This window comes from Bactrocera oleae, chromosome 3 (assembly GCF_042242935.1).
Source record: "Bactrocera oleae isolate idBacOlea1 chromosome 3, idBacOlea1, whole genome shotgun sequence".
Taxonomy (NCBI): domain Eukaryota; kingdom Metazoa; phylum Arthropoda; class Insecta; order Diptera; family Tephritidae; genus Bactrocera; species Bactrocera oleae.
In genome coordinates this window covers 57276574-57293366 of record NC_091537.1, presented here as the reverse complement: position 1 = coordinate 57293366, position 16793 = coordinate 57276574, and the positions used below count along the sequence as shown (strand labels likewise).

Genomic DNA, 16793 nt, shown 5'->3' with positions numbered 1-16793 from the left:
AAGCTGCTTTTTTTTTGTTTCACCCACTTATTATTTCGTAGTAGCAGCTGTAAAAAAGGGAGCTTTGTATCATTTAGTGGGGTCTTTTTTTCCATTTTCTGAGCAACTTTACGATAGTAATGTATACATTTTTTATACCATCAGAAAGTATAGATTTTAGCAAACATAAAACCTATTGACCTCAAAAACTAAATTTTGATTGAAAATTAGGGTTTTTATACTCTCGCAACTTATTGCTACAGAGTATAATACAAGGTGCGTTCCAAAGTAAAAAAGACTTTTTAATAAAAGACAGAACAAATGGTTTCGTCGGCAAAATCAATTAATTTTATTCGAAATAGTCTCCATCTGCTTTAATACAGCTTTTTGCACGATCCAAAAGCATGTCGAACGAGTGTTTTAGCTCGTTGCCCGATATGGCCGCCAGTATGCCGGTGCAAGCCTTTTGAATGGCCTCCACGTCTGCATAACGCTTTCCTTTCATCGGCATATGCATTTTTCCGAAAAGGTAGAAGTCGCACGGTGCCATATCAGGTGAATACGGGGAGTGGTTGATAGGTCAAATGTGATTTTTGGCTGCTGATTTTGCTTCAAAACTCCAACGTAGAATACCGCATTAATGTTTTGGCCGGGTGGAACAAATTCTTTGTGGACAATACCCTTGGAATCATAAAAACAAAACAGCATTGTCTTCACTTTTGACTTCTCCAGGCGCGATTTTTTGAGTTTCGGCTCATTTCTCATTTATGTCCTCACGACCACTTTGAAAACGTTTAAACCACTCGTGCACTCTGCTACGGGATAGGCAATCATCGCCATAAACTTTTCGGTAAAAGTTTTACAAATTTTAAAGATGAAACGCCATTCACCCCCTATATAACGGTACTATTAAAAACTACTAAAGTGCTTAACCGATTTCAACCAAATTCGGCACATAATATTATTTTCACATTTCTATGTTATAGCGAAATCGGATTACAACCACGCCTATTTCCCATATAACATCATTTTAAATTCCATCTGATTTTTTCACTTTCCAGAATACAAATCAAACAACAATGATTATATAGGCGTAAAACTTTGCGTGAATAATACGTTTAAAGTATGCCACCTTAGGACCAAAAATTATCTAAATTGAACCAAAACTGTTCAAGCCCCTAGATACTGAATATATGGACCCCAGTGCCTATAGTTGACTTTTTACCGAAAATATCGGTCAACATAAAACAAGGCGCCAGGAGATTTCCATAAAGAAATCTAAAACGAGTATACCATTTGACTTTGCGAGAGTATAAAATGTTTGGTTACATCCGAACTTAGCTCTTCCTTACTTGTTATTATAATGAAATACTTTTTTTTGTATATGCAAATGTTTAAAGGTATTTTTTTTTTGAGCGTTGAAATTTTTAAAAGTATTTTCAGCAGACAACTTTTAAAGAAACTGTCAGGAATTTCAATTGACAATAAAATGGAATCATGGTACCAAAACTCGTAAATAGCAGACTATTATAATTAAAAATGCATATAAGTTAGAATTTTGTGAAAAAACCCTTATTTACGAGTACAGCTGAGTTCGATATTAAATACCACCCTTCTTGGACTTTTTAACGTAATTCTTATTTCTTGGTTTAATGGGTCCCAACTTTTCCTTTACACTCTTTCACAGGTTTTAGTACGCCGGCCAAGTCATAACATCGATTCATTGATACTGTAGCCAAGTCTTAACCACACCTGAGGCATGCTTCGAGTCATTGTCAAGCTGGAACTGCTAAGCTAAAGACATGTTCCAGTCAGCATAAAAAAACATTACATCTTCTAAAATTCTAAGGTCTAACGGTCCATGATTTCCCGAATGCAAAACAGCGGACTGACTGCGTACTACGAAAAACATCTCCATATCATGATATTACCACCTACCTACGTGTTTGAAAGTGTTTGTCGTGTATCGGAGATTCATTTCAGCATTCTTCGGACGTCGAACCCAAACTTCTCCATCGCTACCTACTTTTCTACATTTTCATCACCGGTCCAATTGACATGCGATGAAGCAAAAGCAATCCGATTGTTCCGCTGTCTTTTTGTCTTTCCAGGACAACTATCCAAAGAGATAGCTCTGCTGCTGTACAGTGCTTTCCTCGGCCCAATTATTTTAGAAATAATACCTAATTGTATCAAAATGTAAGATTTTAACAAAGATATTATTTCAAGAATGTGGGCGTAAATGATAATTTATTTAAGTCGACAGCGTTTGAAAATGGCTGAAAGAATAGGAACACTCGCCGTAAAATTTCGAATCAAAACATGGATAAATAATTAATCATCTTGGATTTGTAGTTTAAAAATGATAGGAAGAAAAATAAGATATGGGCTCCGCCGTGCATTACAACCATTTAAATGGAAAATGATGATGAAACTATACAAGAAAAAGAAAAATATGAGGAAAATACTCAATATCATAGACTACTCCAAGATCCCTTCATCACGTTATTTACGCACTGTAACGTAGGAATGTCAAGATTATATTACCTATCGAATATGGTTGAAATCGGTGGAGTACATCCCGAGATATGGGGTTCCACCTAAATGTGGGCCCTTAAAGCCTTTTATGGCTTGAATGGTTTAGATATGCATTTTGGCCACGTCGACTTTTTTTTACTTTTTTAAGCCATAGATGTCCCTCCCTAATGCAATTCGTTGTACTAAATAACAGCTTTGTATCTTATTGTGGGGCTTAGTTATGGCACTTTATAGGATTTCGATCAAAGACGTTTTGTGGGCGTGACAATGGTCTAATTCGGCCATCCGCAATACCAAGGTTCCTGGGGTGCCAAGGAAGACGTGTACCAAGTTTCATCAAGATATCTGAACCTTTACTCAAGTTACTGCTACCGATAGACGGACAGACAGACGGTCACTCGGTCTCGTCATCCTGATTAATTATATATTTATAACCCCTTATCTACCTTGATTAGTTTTAGGTGATACAAACAAACTTTCGGAGAACAAAACTATTATACTCTGTAGTTACATGTTGCAAGAGTATAAAAAGTAATCGTTCTCATTTCTATGGCAGTTTCTTGATATGAAAGATGAACTTAACGCAGCTGCAAAAAATTTTGCACAAAAGTATTTCATTAATGTATCTGATAAGTTGTCCAATGAAGCTATCCACCTCAGACAATTTTGAATCCCGTCTTACACATACAACTTATTGAATTCAATCAATGCTTAAAAAACAAGAAGACTTCCCACACATTTGCATTGCTTCGAGAATATTTATCCGTTTCTGTTTCCAGTGGTGTACGTTCGTTTAGTGCTTTAGCAAGGATCAAAAATTTCATCGATCATGCTCGTCACAGGGCAGGATTTCACTACTAGCTACACTGTATCTAGAGTCAGAATTAGCTAAGAAGTTGGATTTTTAGAAAATTATCGACGCATTCGCTGCCGACATAGTTCGAAAAGCTCACTTCTAAGTTCCAAATAATTGAAGATTGCATGTTCAAAAACTTAATCATGATAGTCAACAGATTTCAAAAGAACCGTTTTTTCATTAACTAGATCGATAAATGTTTGAATGAGATGTCTTCTTATTAACTGCCTATATTCATATATTCTGGTATAATCTAAAAAAAACAAGTAAGGAAGGGCTAAGTTCGGATGTAACCGAACATTTTATACTCTCGCAAAGTCAAATGGTATACTCGTTTGAGATTTCTTTGTGGATTGACTTATATTTCCGGTAGAAGGTCAACTATAGGCACTGGGGTCCACATATTTAGTACTTAGGGGTTTGAACAGTTTTGGTTCGATTAAGACAATTTTTGGCCGCAAGGTGGCATACTTTAATTGCATTATTCACGCAAAGTTTTACCCCGATATAATCATTGTTACCTGATTTGCATAGTGGAAAGTGAAAGAATCAGATGGAATTGGAAATGGTTTTACATGGGAAGTAAGCGTGGTTGTGGGTCCGATTTCGCCCATTTTCGCACTATGACATAGAAACATGAAAAGAACGTTATGCACCGAATTTGGTTGAAATCGGTTAAGCAGATCTCAAGATATGGGTTTTCACCTAAAAGTGGGCGGTGCCACGCCCACTGTCTAATTTTGAACGCGGTTCCTATAAAGTCATCTCATACCATCCCAGAGAAAAAATTTAATGTCTCTGGCGTGTTTAGTGCTTGATTTACCGAGCTTTTAGTAGTTTTTAACAGTACATATTTAGTACTCAGGGGCTTGAACAGTTCTGGTTCGATTTAGACAACTTTTGGTCACAAGGTGGCATACTTATAACGTATTATTCACGCGAAGTTTTACCCCGATATAATCATTGTTGCTTGATATGCATAGTGGAAAGTGAAAGAATCAGATGGAATTTAAAATGGTGTTATATGGGAAGTAGGCGTGGTTGTAGTCCATTTTCGCACTATGACATAGAAATATGAAAAGAACGTCATGCACCGAATTTTGTTGAAATTGGTTAAGCAGATCTCAAGATATGGGTTTTCACCTAAAAGTGGACTGTGCCACGCCCACTGTCTAATTTTGAACGCGGTTCCTATAAAGTTATCTCATACCATCCCAGAGAAAAAATTTAATGTCTCTGGCGTGTTTAGTGCTTGATTTACCGCGCTTTTAGTAGTTTTTAACAGTACATATTTAGTACTCAGGGGCTTGAACAGTTTTGGTTCGATTTAGACAACTTTTGGTCACAAGGTGGCATACTTATAACGTATTATTCACGCTAAGTTTTACCCCGATATAATCATTGTTGCTTGATATGCATAGTGGAAAGTGAAAGAATCAGATGGAATTTAAAATGGTGTTATATGGGAAGTAGGCGTGGTTGTAGTCCATTTTCGCACTATGACATAGAAATATGAAAAGAACGTCATGCACCGAATTTTGTTGAAATTGGTTAAGCAGATCTCAAGATATGGGTTTTCACCTAAAAGTGGGCTGTGCCACGCCCACTGTCTAATTTTGAACGCGGTTCCTATAAAGTCATCTCATACCATCCCAGATAAAATTTAATGTCTGGCGTATTTAGTGCTTGATTTATCGCGCTTTTAGTAGTTCTTAACAGTACCGTTATATGGGGAGTGGGCGGAGGTGCCACCCGATTTCAACTATTTTCACACCGTCAATAGAAGTGCTAAAAACATTTGCTTCTAGTGAATTTTGTTATTATAGCATTAGCGGTTTAGGAGATATGCACATTAAACCTATTAGAGGCGGGACCATGCCCACTTTTTAAAAAAAAAGTTTTAACTGCAGATGCCCCTCCCTAATGTGATCCTGTGTACCAAATAACAGTCTTGTATCTTATTGCGGAGCTTAGTTATGGCAAGTTATTTGTTTTTGATTAATGGCGTTTTGTGGGCGTGGCAGTGGTCCGATTACGCCCATATGCAATACCAACCGTCTCACGGTACCAAGAAACATGTCTACCAAGTTTCAAGTCCGGACAGACGGACGGACGGACGGACGGATTTCAACTCGTCTCTTCATCCTGATCATTTATATATAAATAACCCTATATCTAACTCGATTAGTTTTAGGTGATACAAACAACCGTTAGGTGAACAAAACTATTATACTCTGTAGCAACAGGTTGCGAGAGTATACAAATATTTTTGACTGAAAATCTATGTATAAACTGATTTGTACATCATTGATTTTCAAAATCGTACAAAATAAATTTTTTCCACCCAACATCAGCATGAAAGCAAATTTAATACAGATGTGATCAGAGCATAGAACACTACTGCGTATTTGACATAATCTACAAAAACTTTGAAGTAGTAAGTGGGAAGATAGTTAATAAAGTATTAGAAACATTCCTGTAGGTTACCCCTGGGCTTGGTTGGCAAAAATCCTCCGATGAACCCTCCACGAGGGTGCCGACTGGAAATAGATACCACAGGTTCACGACGTTAGTAGTGAGGTATCTAGCTAAGGTCAGGCTTCCTATCTGGGTGTTCGGTACTCTTCAATAGTGCAGCATCCCGATAGGAGGTCTTACCATGGTAGGAGGTATATAAAGGGCTGGATCAAGGTGTCATGCGACCCGTGCCGAAGATCAACCTGGGTGGGGGCCCTTAAATAGCCCAGTCTCGCACGGAGCTTACGGATACCTGGCGCCCTCCGTAATAAGATAGCCTTACTTAGCGTAGCGGGGGCTATGCGCAAGCGGACATACTTTCCCCTACACTCGTGGGTCCAAAATATGAGCCAAAATATTAACAACAATAATAACAAAAACAAAAAGGAGTCCGGACCTCCTTTAAAAAGACCGGAGGGAGCGAGTTGTTCCCAGAGAAGAGCAACGTTTGGCACGAGCTCGACAACAGCCAAAGCGAGGACAGCTCGACAACAGCCACCCCCGTCATGTGCGGATGCCGGATGGTATCAAGGGCAGATAAAGATGATAGCGTGTGACGACGAGAGATCGGTCCAGCTATATAAAACAGCAATAGCTAAGGTAGGGGAGGTCTACCCCGGAGCCAAATTAGTAACGGTATACAGGAAAGATATCCCATCCCGACCGAGGGCAAGGGTATGGATCCCGGCTACACCATCGCAGCCGGACCAAATAATGCAGCTCATAAGAGCCTGCAACCCAAATCTGCCAACTGGGGGATGGAGATTCGTCAAGGCCTTTGACGACCCCGCAGCGGAATCTGGTGTGGAGACGAAACGAGCCACAATGCAGATTCTGCTGCTTCTAACAAAAGAATCCGTAGAACCGCTAGCGAAAAGTGGCGGAGAGATCAACTACGGATTCACAAAAGTAAAGGTCATGACCTACAAATCAGACGCCGATGCAGGAAAAAACTTGGCATCGGAATCGGAGTGCGAAGTCGAGGAAGATCCAGAGGAGTCCTCGAGCGACGCAGAGATCACAGATCAAGGTGAGTGTACTTCGGGGTCTGAGCTTGCGGACAGACTCTCTAAACTTTACACTAAGAGTGAGCTTTTAAGCGACTCTCATGATGATGCAGAGAAGACAATAACTAATGCGTCTTCTCCAAATTAATCTACACCACAGCAAACTAGCTCTTCTAGCCCTAGTTAACCGCATGGCAGAAGAACGGCCTGACTTTGTCCTCATTCAGATGCCATGGGTTAACGGAGGGCGTATTTGCGGTCTGAGGACACCAGGATATAATCTATACGCGAATGATTGTGTAGGTAAGCCTAGGACATGTATATTGGCTAGCAAAAAGCTTAATGTCTTTTTATTACACAGTTACAGTACTAACGACACTACGGTGGTAAGCTGGGAGACGGGCAAGAATAAATACCGGCTGGCATCATGCTACATGCCGTACGACGAGGTAGCAGTACCATCGCAGCTGTTCAAAGAGCTGGTACGAGACGCCGAAGCATCCAAGTGTTCGATTATACTTGGGTGCGACTCCAATGCGCACCATACTCTATGGGGAAGCAAGGATATTAATGAAAGAGGTGAGTTGCTCTTTAATTATCTAATAGGAAGTAAGCTTTTGTTATGTAACAAAGGTAGTACGCCAACATTTATAACCAGAAACCGACAGGAAGTATTAGATATAACACTGGTATCGGAAGAACTGGTGGATAAAATAACACATTGGAGGGTATTGGAAGAACACTCCTTCTCAGACCACCGCTACATTGAGTGTATAATTGAAGAAAATGTAGTTAGGGAAGAGAAATTAGGAATCATAGGAAAACGAACTGGCAGATGCACATGCAGGAGCTAAAAAAGCGTATTCCTATGATTCCACCATTCCAACCGGAAAAGAAAGAGGACCTAGACATCCTCGTTAAACGATTCACAGATTCTTGTCGTCAAGCACTAGAGGTAGCTTGTCCATTAACGTACGGTAGGGGAAGAATTAGACCTCCTTGGTGGTCCTCAATACTTAAGAACATGCAGGAAAATTGCAGGAAGCAATTCAATTTTGCCAAACTATCCCAAGAAGATATAGAGTGGGATAACTATCATAACCACCTTCGGGCATACAAAAAGGAGGTAAGAAAAGCAAAAAAGAAATTCGTGGAAATCTTTTTGTAATGACATCGAAAATACGGCAGAAGTGTCCCGACTGAGAAAGATAATGACACAGTCGAAACATAGCATCGGATACCTTCAGAAGCCAGATCACAGCTGGACGGAATCCAGTAAAGAGGCTCTGGGCCTACTAATGGATACTCACTTCCCAGACAGTTCCGAGAACCTCATAGGGGAGCATATAATGGAGAGTGAAGTAGGCTCAGAGTCCCCTCCGCTAGACATAGTGTCAGATGACAATGTTTATTGGGCAATAGGCAGCTTCAAGCCTTATAAACGGGACCAGACGGTTTATTCCCGGCTCAGTTACAGCAGTCCCTGAGCTACACAACAAACTGGATAACAACCATGTTTAGAGGGGCACTGAAATTGAACTATATTCCCTCGATATGGAGGGAAGTTAAGGTGATATATATCCCAAAGGCTGGCAAAAGCTCACATATTAATCCAAAGGATTTTAGACCAATTAGTCTTTCATCATTTCTTTTAAAAACGCTGGAAATACTAATAGAAATACATATAAAGGACATACTAAACCCAAGAAAAATGGCAGTTTCGCAGCATACGTACTCGAAGGGTAGATCCACAGAAACGGGATTAAGCTCAGTGGTAGCAGAGATTGAAAAGTCTCTGGAAATAAAAGAATACACCCTCGTAGCCTTCCTAGACATAGAAGGTGCCTTCAACAACATCCAGCCGAAGGCCATATTGTGCGCGCTTAAAGATCTGGGCATATCTGAGCCTCTCCGGAAATTAATTGAACAGATGCTCTTGGGCAGGTCAATTATTTCAACGCTGGGAGCTTCAACGATGCACAGATCTGTCCGAAGGGGTACGCCCCAAGGAGGCGTGTTATCCCCACTTCTCTGGGTCCTGACAATGAATAAAATGCTTGTGGATCTAGAAAAGAAGGGGGTACATGTTGTGGCCTACGCTGATGATGTGGCAGTCTCGGTTAGGGGCAAGTTCCCGAACACCCTCGCTAGTCTTATGCAGACAATATTAAATGAGATTAATCGATGGGCCGTATCATGCGGACTGAATTTAAATGCTAGCTAGCAGAACTAGTATTGTTCACTAAGAAACACAGTACTCCCGAAATCACGCCGCCACTTTTAAATGGCACCAGGCTAACGATAGGAGATAAAGCAAGCTACTTGGGACTAATTTTGGACAGGAAGCTTTCTTGGAAACAAAACTTGGAAGCGAGGGTAAAGAAAGCTGCTACAGCGCTTTACACATGTAAAAGAATGGTGGGGCCCAGGTGGGGACTGACACCTCGGGTGGCTCACTGGCTGTACACAGCAATTGTAAGGCCGATCATGACCTACGGGATAGTAGTATGGTGGCCAATTACAGAAAAGAAATATGCGATTAGAAGCAAGGAAAGTATACAAAGAGCAGCTAGTATTTGCATCAGTGGAGCTCTAAGAACTACGCCAAGCCAGGCACTCAACATAATTTTACACTTACTGCCAACAGATTTGTATTGCAAGCAAATAGCAGCAAAGTCAGCTCTAAGACTGAGGGAATCCTCCCTATTAGTCACCAGCAACAAGGGGCATTCTATGATACTTAGGAAGTTCCCTTTTTCTTCCCATAACTACGGATTTTCGCAATCCTAGGGAGCTGACCCTAAATCCGGTCCTCAATATTGCCTTCCCTCCAGAGAGGAGTGGGAAAGGGATGTAGTGGACAAGGAAGCAGGGATAAGCTTCTATACGGATGGTTCCAAACTGGATAACCGAGTAGGCGGCGGTGTCTTCTCGGCTAAACTAGATACCAAAATCGCCTTCCGGTTACCAGACCACTGCAGTGTCTTCCAAGCAGAGGTCACTGCAATTAAAGAAAGCCTTCTTGTACTAACAAAAGGCGTAATCACAACAAGAAGTGTATTTATATATACAGACAGCCAGGCGGCTTTGAAATCTCTGATGTCTCATAGGATTTCGTCGAAGACAGTTAAGGATTGCCATGATCTTCTAGCGGATCTGTCACCCTATTTCACGGTAAATCTGCAATGGGTTCCAGGACACAGTGACATCCCTGGGAACTGCGTAGCAGATGAACTAGCCAGAACAGGCACCACCCTACAACTAGATCCTGGTAAGGTGGACATAAATATGCCTCTGGCTACGTGTAGATACCTAATCGACAAACATGTCATTAATATAGCCGAGTGTCAGTGGAATCAATCCCTGACCTGCTTAACCAGCAGGCAAACGTGGCAATAATGGAATATGAGCCGCACATGCCGACTGTTAAAATTCAAGAGGAATGATATAAGAACTCTCGTAGGAGTACTAACAGGCCACTGTCTAATAGGCATACATGCAAATAGACTTGACGCGCCATATAACGACTATTGTAGAAGCTGTCAGGAAGTAGAAGAGGAGGAGACCATTAAACATCTTCTATGCGATTGCGCAGCACTATATAGGAAAAGAATCGCAACCATCGGTCGTGGGTTTCTTGACGACGTCTCGGAGGTTGCACAGATAAAACTTGTCTCACTGATGAAGTTCATCAGAAGTACGGGGTGGTTCAGAGAGGAGCCAATAGAGTGAGGGGATCACAGTCCCAGTGGTATCACAATGGGCCTCCTAAAGGCCTAATTGTGTCGAATGACAGCCGCTTTACCTACCTACCTACCTACCCCTGGGCTTAATCTTCAAAAACTTTGAAGTATTAAGTAGGAAGATAGTTAATAAAGTATTAGAAACATTCCTGTAGGTTACCCCTGGGACCGTCAAGACTACTCTGAATCGGTACTAGAAATCAAAATTAAAAATCTCGACAGTTTTTGTCTTGTCTGCAAGCGGCTCATGACGCAGTAGTAGAAACTGATAACTCAGATCTCCCACAAAATTTTAAATCATCGGCTTACGCAATATACGAAAACTGCTTAGACCAGTATGAAGAAACAAAAACGATGGTTTACGATCAATTAAAGTTAATAAAATCAATTGTACCTAACCCTAACGGCTACAGCTGCCCTACAGCTGCCACAAATACAAACTCAGGAGACAAGTTCAGACCTCGAGTTGCTCGCACGTGACACAGAAATTTTTCATGGTGGTTATGAACAATGGCCGTCCTTCCGGGACATGTTTACCGCCGTTCACATCAAGCACCCAAAAATATTAAATGCACAAAACGTGTATCACCTCCGATATAAAAAAAAATGTCAAGCAGGCGTTGTAGTCAAACCGTTCGCACTTAATGAGAAAATAAAAGAATATTGGTCAATAAACCAGTAACGACACTAATAAACTTGTCTGAAATTCAAAAAGAACAAGCGAAGAATTTATACGACTACAATCCACTGTTTCTAATTGTTTGTCGGTTCTATTGACACAAAGTATTTCCACAGACAGCTGGGACCCAATATTGGTAAATATTTTTATTTTTATTTAGTATTTGTGGGAGCAATCGCTCTCATCTCGGTAAAAATACCCAACATGGCAATAAATGAAAGATTTTCTGACTACCCAATATAAAATAGCGAAAAGGATAGACGTTCAACATTTCAGTATTCAACACGATCAAAATCGAAACTTCAATAGACCCCAAATTAGTGGCAAAAACAATTAAAACCAAAGCTTTTACAAAACGCAATCGTTAATTTCGAACAAAAATAAAAATACGTCATGCATACTATGTACAAGAGTGGATAAATTGAAATCCTGCGAAAAGTTTAAATAATTATAAATGAACGAAAGAAGCAATTTCGTCAAGTTTGTACAAAATTCTTGTCAGATGCGCATAGTCATAATAATTGTAAAAGCAAATCTAATTACATCTATTGTCAAAAAGACATCGTTCAATGCTTCATTGCAGCACATACCCCAGCTCACCCCAAAACACCGCTTACAGCACAGAAAGAACCATGGGTTTAGTTTCAACTGCGAAAATTACCAAAAAGCACCATGCTGCATTAAAAATTCTAAAGCTACACAATGAAATTGAAAGTAGGGTATTACTACCCACAGCAGTCGTCTCCATCGAACACCAAGGAAAACTCTTTAGACCAGAGCCTTAATAAGCAACGGATCACAACGATCATTCCTAGCGTCTAGGACACAAAATAAGCTAAAACTACCAACAAAACAATCAGATTTTGAAATTATGGGAATGAGTGGAAGAGTAATCCAAAACTCAAATACAATATGTCCCATTACTGTAATTCCCCCCCAAGCGAATAAGCGAGTTAAAGCAGAAGCTATATCATACCACAAATATTACTTGAAGGTGTTTAAAAAATCTCAAACACACTATTGGCGCAAAATACAATTTTCGGTTGGATATTAAGTGAATAGGTCAAAGAAAAAGTTTACATGTTAACAACGCAAGTTGAAGAGATTTAAACAAAACCCGTAGTTCACAATTAAAGAAAGTTTTACAGTTAGAAAAACTCCCTCCCCCGATAACAATTACAAACTCATAATTGTCGCTAAAAAGAACAAATTTAGAAATAAAGTTAAACAAACCGTACTCCCACAATGCGATACAGAAACGCACCTAGACTACTTACAAAGTAAAAGTCACCCTTACCGTATCCACTTAAGCACGCTATTTCAGCAGTCTCCAGGCATTAATTTCTAATTTAACCCCCCCAAGCGCTCCTAATATTGGTGGTTTATGGGAATCAGCGGTAAAAAGCTTTTATTAATTATAAAAAATTGTAAACATTATTAACCCGAATCGAAGCCGTCTCTATTTACGGCCAATCACTGTACTCTCGCAAGATCCCTCCGATTTCACAGGGCATGTTTTCAAAGAAGCATCCATCCTGGCCACATCTGAGTCAGAGCCGACAGTAAAGAATTTAAAAATAAACTATACAAATAATAAAGCAATAAAAGAAAAAAAAAGCCGCAAATTCAATAAACATGATAGGTAAAGTTGCTTTTTTCAAGCCGCATATTCTACATCATAATATATCAAATGCACTTACAACCAAAACCGCTTCACAGCTAATAATCTGGGCCCTCAGCGCGCCAAAATACATTCACATACACGTGAAATACTAGACAAAACATTTTCCTAGGGGGCCCAGGATGTTTAAATGAGCTAAGCCTCGTACTTATACATCACTATAATCGGAAAAAATCTGGAGCACCCTACTACAACACATCACACTCAGAAAGATGTCACCAAACCGACGACACCCCACACCACCAAGCAACCAAAATAATTGTCCCCACACCAGAAACGCCACATTCAACCACAGATCTATTCCTCAACGATTCGGAGCGCCACATTACCGTATGTAAATTTACATATGTATACATTTTGGAATTTAGTGTTCAAAATTGTACTAATGAAACTCGAAAAATTAACTAAATTCTGCTACCAAACGAACGCTCGTTTTCAGTTTTTTTGACAATCGTCCAAGCTGTGAGTGTTGACAAAGTTTGGTATAATCCCTAACATATCGGGTAGAAAGTTAGACAAGTTGAAACAAAAAACTTTATGCATGTGTTTCTACGTTCACTTTGATTTTTCTTGAGGGGGTTTTCTGGTTTAGAAATTTAAAAAAATCGATTTTTTTCGTGCATATTATTGTAGTATAACCCTTTAAGAATATGTCTCTAAAAAGGTGTTTTCAAATTTCAATTATTTTCGGAGCTACAGCTCAATTTGTTATGCGCCGACAAAAGCGACTGGCAGCTCGGCGCGAGATTTAAAGTCGTTTTTCTCTGAACTATTTTTTTAAAAACGGTGTGCATGATATCTCATGTGCTATAACTAAATCCTTCCTCTTTAAGAATCACTCAACCATTTCTATTTCGGGTTACTGGGAATCCTGATATCCCGCACACCAGGACACACCATTTTTTTATCAGTCCCCACTTGCCGGCCTGGAATTTTTTTAATTTTTTTTTTTATATATTATAAATGATTTGTACACTTTAAATATTAATAAAAAACATATAAAAGAAAATGAATAAAAAAAATATTTCTTTTCTTTTTTTATCGGGTCCGAAAAAAAAACTTAAAATTTGGGCTTCTAAACCAATTCTAAAACCCCCTTAATATTATTTCAGACAGAACTGTATGTTGAACGTGCTGGGGCAAACTTGTCCAATCAATACATATCGTTGCTTCAACATAAATGATACATGAAATTATCATTAAACATCGGTATCTAATCGCCAGTCTGCTTAATGATTGTTGCCCGATGAAAGTCGTCGAAAGTGCCACGCAACCAGGTTTTAGCATCTCGATTGGGCGTCTAGATCAAAGTTAAGCTAAATTGATTGACCAAAAATTTAATTCAATTTGCACAACATGGCTCTACGTTATAAAATAAACTCGGGTTTTATCCCGCCATGGGCTGTTATTGTGATCCTGTTTGGATCGGTAAGTAAAAAATTAGCATTGTCAGTGCAACTCTTAGCAGCTGGGCTACTCTATATTCTCTTGATCCGTGCTGGTATTGAGCCCAACCAAGGCCCGGAAGAATTTTTGTCCTACGTTTGCGCAAAACGCTCCATTCCAATTCGACCTCGGTTAGGTGTATGCGATGGAGCCATCTTAAAGCCTGTTTTGACTTTAATACACAATGAGTAAACCACAAGTTATATGGTTTCTACGGCTATGCGAATTGCACCTAGTTCGGGCATTGTACCGCCACTCCCGAGACGCCAACCAAGTTCACGGTCGCAAAGTGCTGTACTCCGCAACATTACTCCCAGGTTGATCAGCCCCACCTCTACCTTAATCCCACTCCAATCCTCGTGTGATAATCATAAAGCACTGGCACGATAATACCGAAATACGTCGGAATACTACATCCGTTAAGTGCAATTCCTGCTCCGGCTGGTGTCATTTCTGGTCAGGCATGTCGAGCTCGAAATTTAGATATGTACAGCCCCAGTTACAAGTAGCTCAACAGAATATCACCCGAAATTAGTTTCGTGTTGAGAACCGTTTGGTACTAGGAGACTTTAACACGCACCACGATCCTAGGGATTATAGACTGTGAAATGATCGTATGGAGATGGAACTGGGGGAACGAAGGATACAAACTAGATCTCAAAATTTTTGTCGATGACTTTAAAATCCCGACAGTTAATAACCCAAAAATATTGGGTCTTACGTTTGATAATCTGTACTTCTTCACTTCTCATACCACTGCGATATTTATCAAAGTACAGAGTCGTAATAAGATCCTCAAGTCGCTAGCCGGCAGTAACTGGGGCTAGGAAAAAGTAACGTTGCACCCTATCGAAAGTATAGCTAAATCTAGATAATATATAGAAAATCAAATTAAACCTATTATTACAAAAACCTTACCTCGCAAATCTTCTCGCTCTGCTAATTTTCCGATTAAAAAACAAACTCTTTCAAACATTTTTGCATTGCTTACATCCAAACAGGATAATAATATTTGTATTCCATCTACGTTCAGAAACTCCACTATACCAGGTTCAAAATTTTGTAATAAAGATGATATTGCATGTAAGCTACTGTTTGCAACTTCATTCGATTGATTCAAATATCTTATAAGCGCTGGAATTGTTTTTGCATCAACAAAATGTTTTTGACATACTGGGTTATTTTGTGACATTTCTGCAATTATGTAGGCAGTTAAGATCCTTATTTCACAATCTATGTGATTTAGGTTTTGAACTAAATATACAGAACCACCAGCGTTCACGAAACTATTTGCAAAATCTATGTCGTCAATACTCTCCCTGATTATATGCAAAGCCTTAACTTTGTCAGCAACTGTTGATTCTTGGTTTTCTAAAATAAATATTGCCATCTGAAACTCTTTCATTACGTCTGTGGTCATAGTATTTAAAGCTGATTCAAGAAACTGTTTTTTCTGAAAAAAGAAAAAATATGAAAAATAGATAACTGCAAATGTTGCATATATGATAAATTTTGAGTTGACGCACGCAGACTTTACCCGCATTACTTCTATAAGATTAACCAATGATAGAAGATCGAAATAAAATAAACTAGTACCTAACGGTTTTCTACAGCAGAAGAAATACCTCGAAGCAGTGCACCAGACCTAGTACGGCCCTTTTTTAAATCGTTTTTGTTTTTTAATCGATCAATGAATTTTAATTTAATATCGTAGATTTTTAATCAATTTTGTTGAAATGGGTTGTTTACAAAAACAAAAACCAATTTGTATAAACGTTTATAGTTCAACAAAAATTTGAGAGAAGGATTTAGTACTTAGCCTATCCGGAGTGTGAGGACATTTCGTGTCCGGAAACGCCTCACGTAGCGGTTCATTTGCGCGATTTTGATTTAAAGTTGTTAAATTTGTACATTTTATTTGAGACAGTGCTTTCATTGTACATTTTTTTAAATTAAAATATGGGTTTACTCTTTACATAATCTTCATCTAGAATAATGTATTTGATGTAAGAGTCGTAAAACATTTCTATCTTAACCGTCTCATTTCAATAAAATCGTTTTCCAGTGAACCATTAATTGAGTCTGAGAGACAGGAAGCAGTCGCTGGGACTAAATTTGGCGAATAGAAAATGCGGTCTACATCCGTGAAAAGCTTTTTCATATGCAAAAATTCATGAATTATATGATTATTCCGTTCCGTCTACCTCACACCATTTCATTTTACTGTCACCTAACAAAATTTCAAGAATTTTCGCGAGGTTTTTGTAAACTTTTTTAATTTTGTCAAATTTTTTATATACATATATATATTTTTTATTTAGATCTCTTGTGGTCTTTTTGAACAGGG

General features: G+C 39.1%; 1 protein-coding gene across 5 annotated transcripts in view; it reads right to left on the bottom strand.

Annotated features, from left to right (window-relative positions):
* Positions 1-16793, bottom strand: part of LOC106623288 (uncharacterized) — an 84795-nt gene that overhangs the window by 21576 nt on the left and 46426 nt on the right. For all 5 annotated transcript variants that reach the window (XM_036375830.2, XM_036375832.2, XM_014242740.3 and 2 more), the window contains exon 3: positions 15365-15899. In XM_036375830.2, the coding sequence (XP_036231723.2) occupies positions 15365-15899 (535 nt within the window). The remainder of the gene's footprint in view (positions 1-15364; positions 15900-16793) is intronic.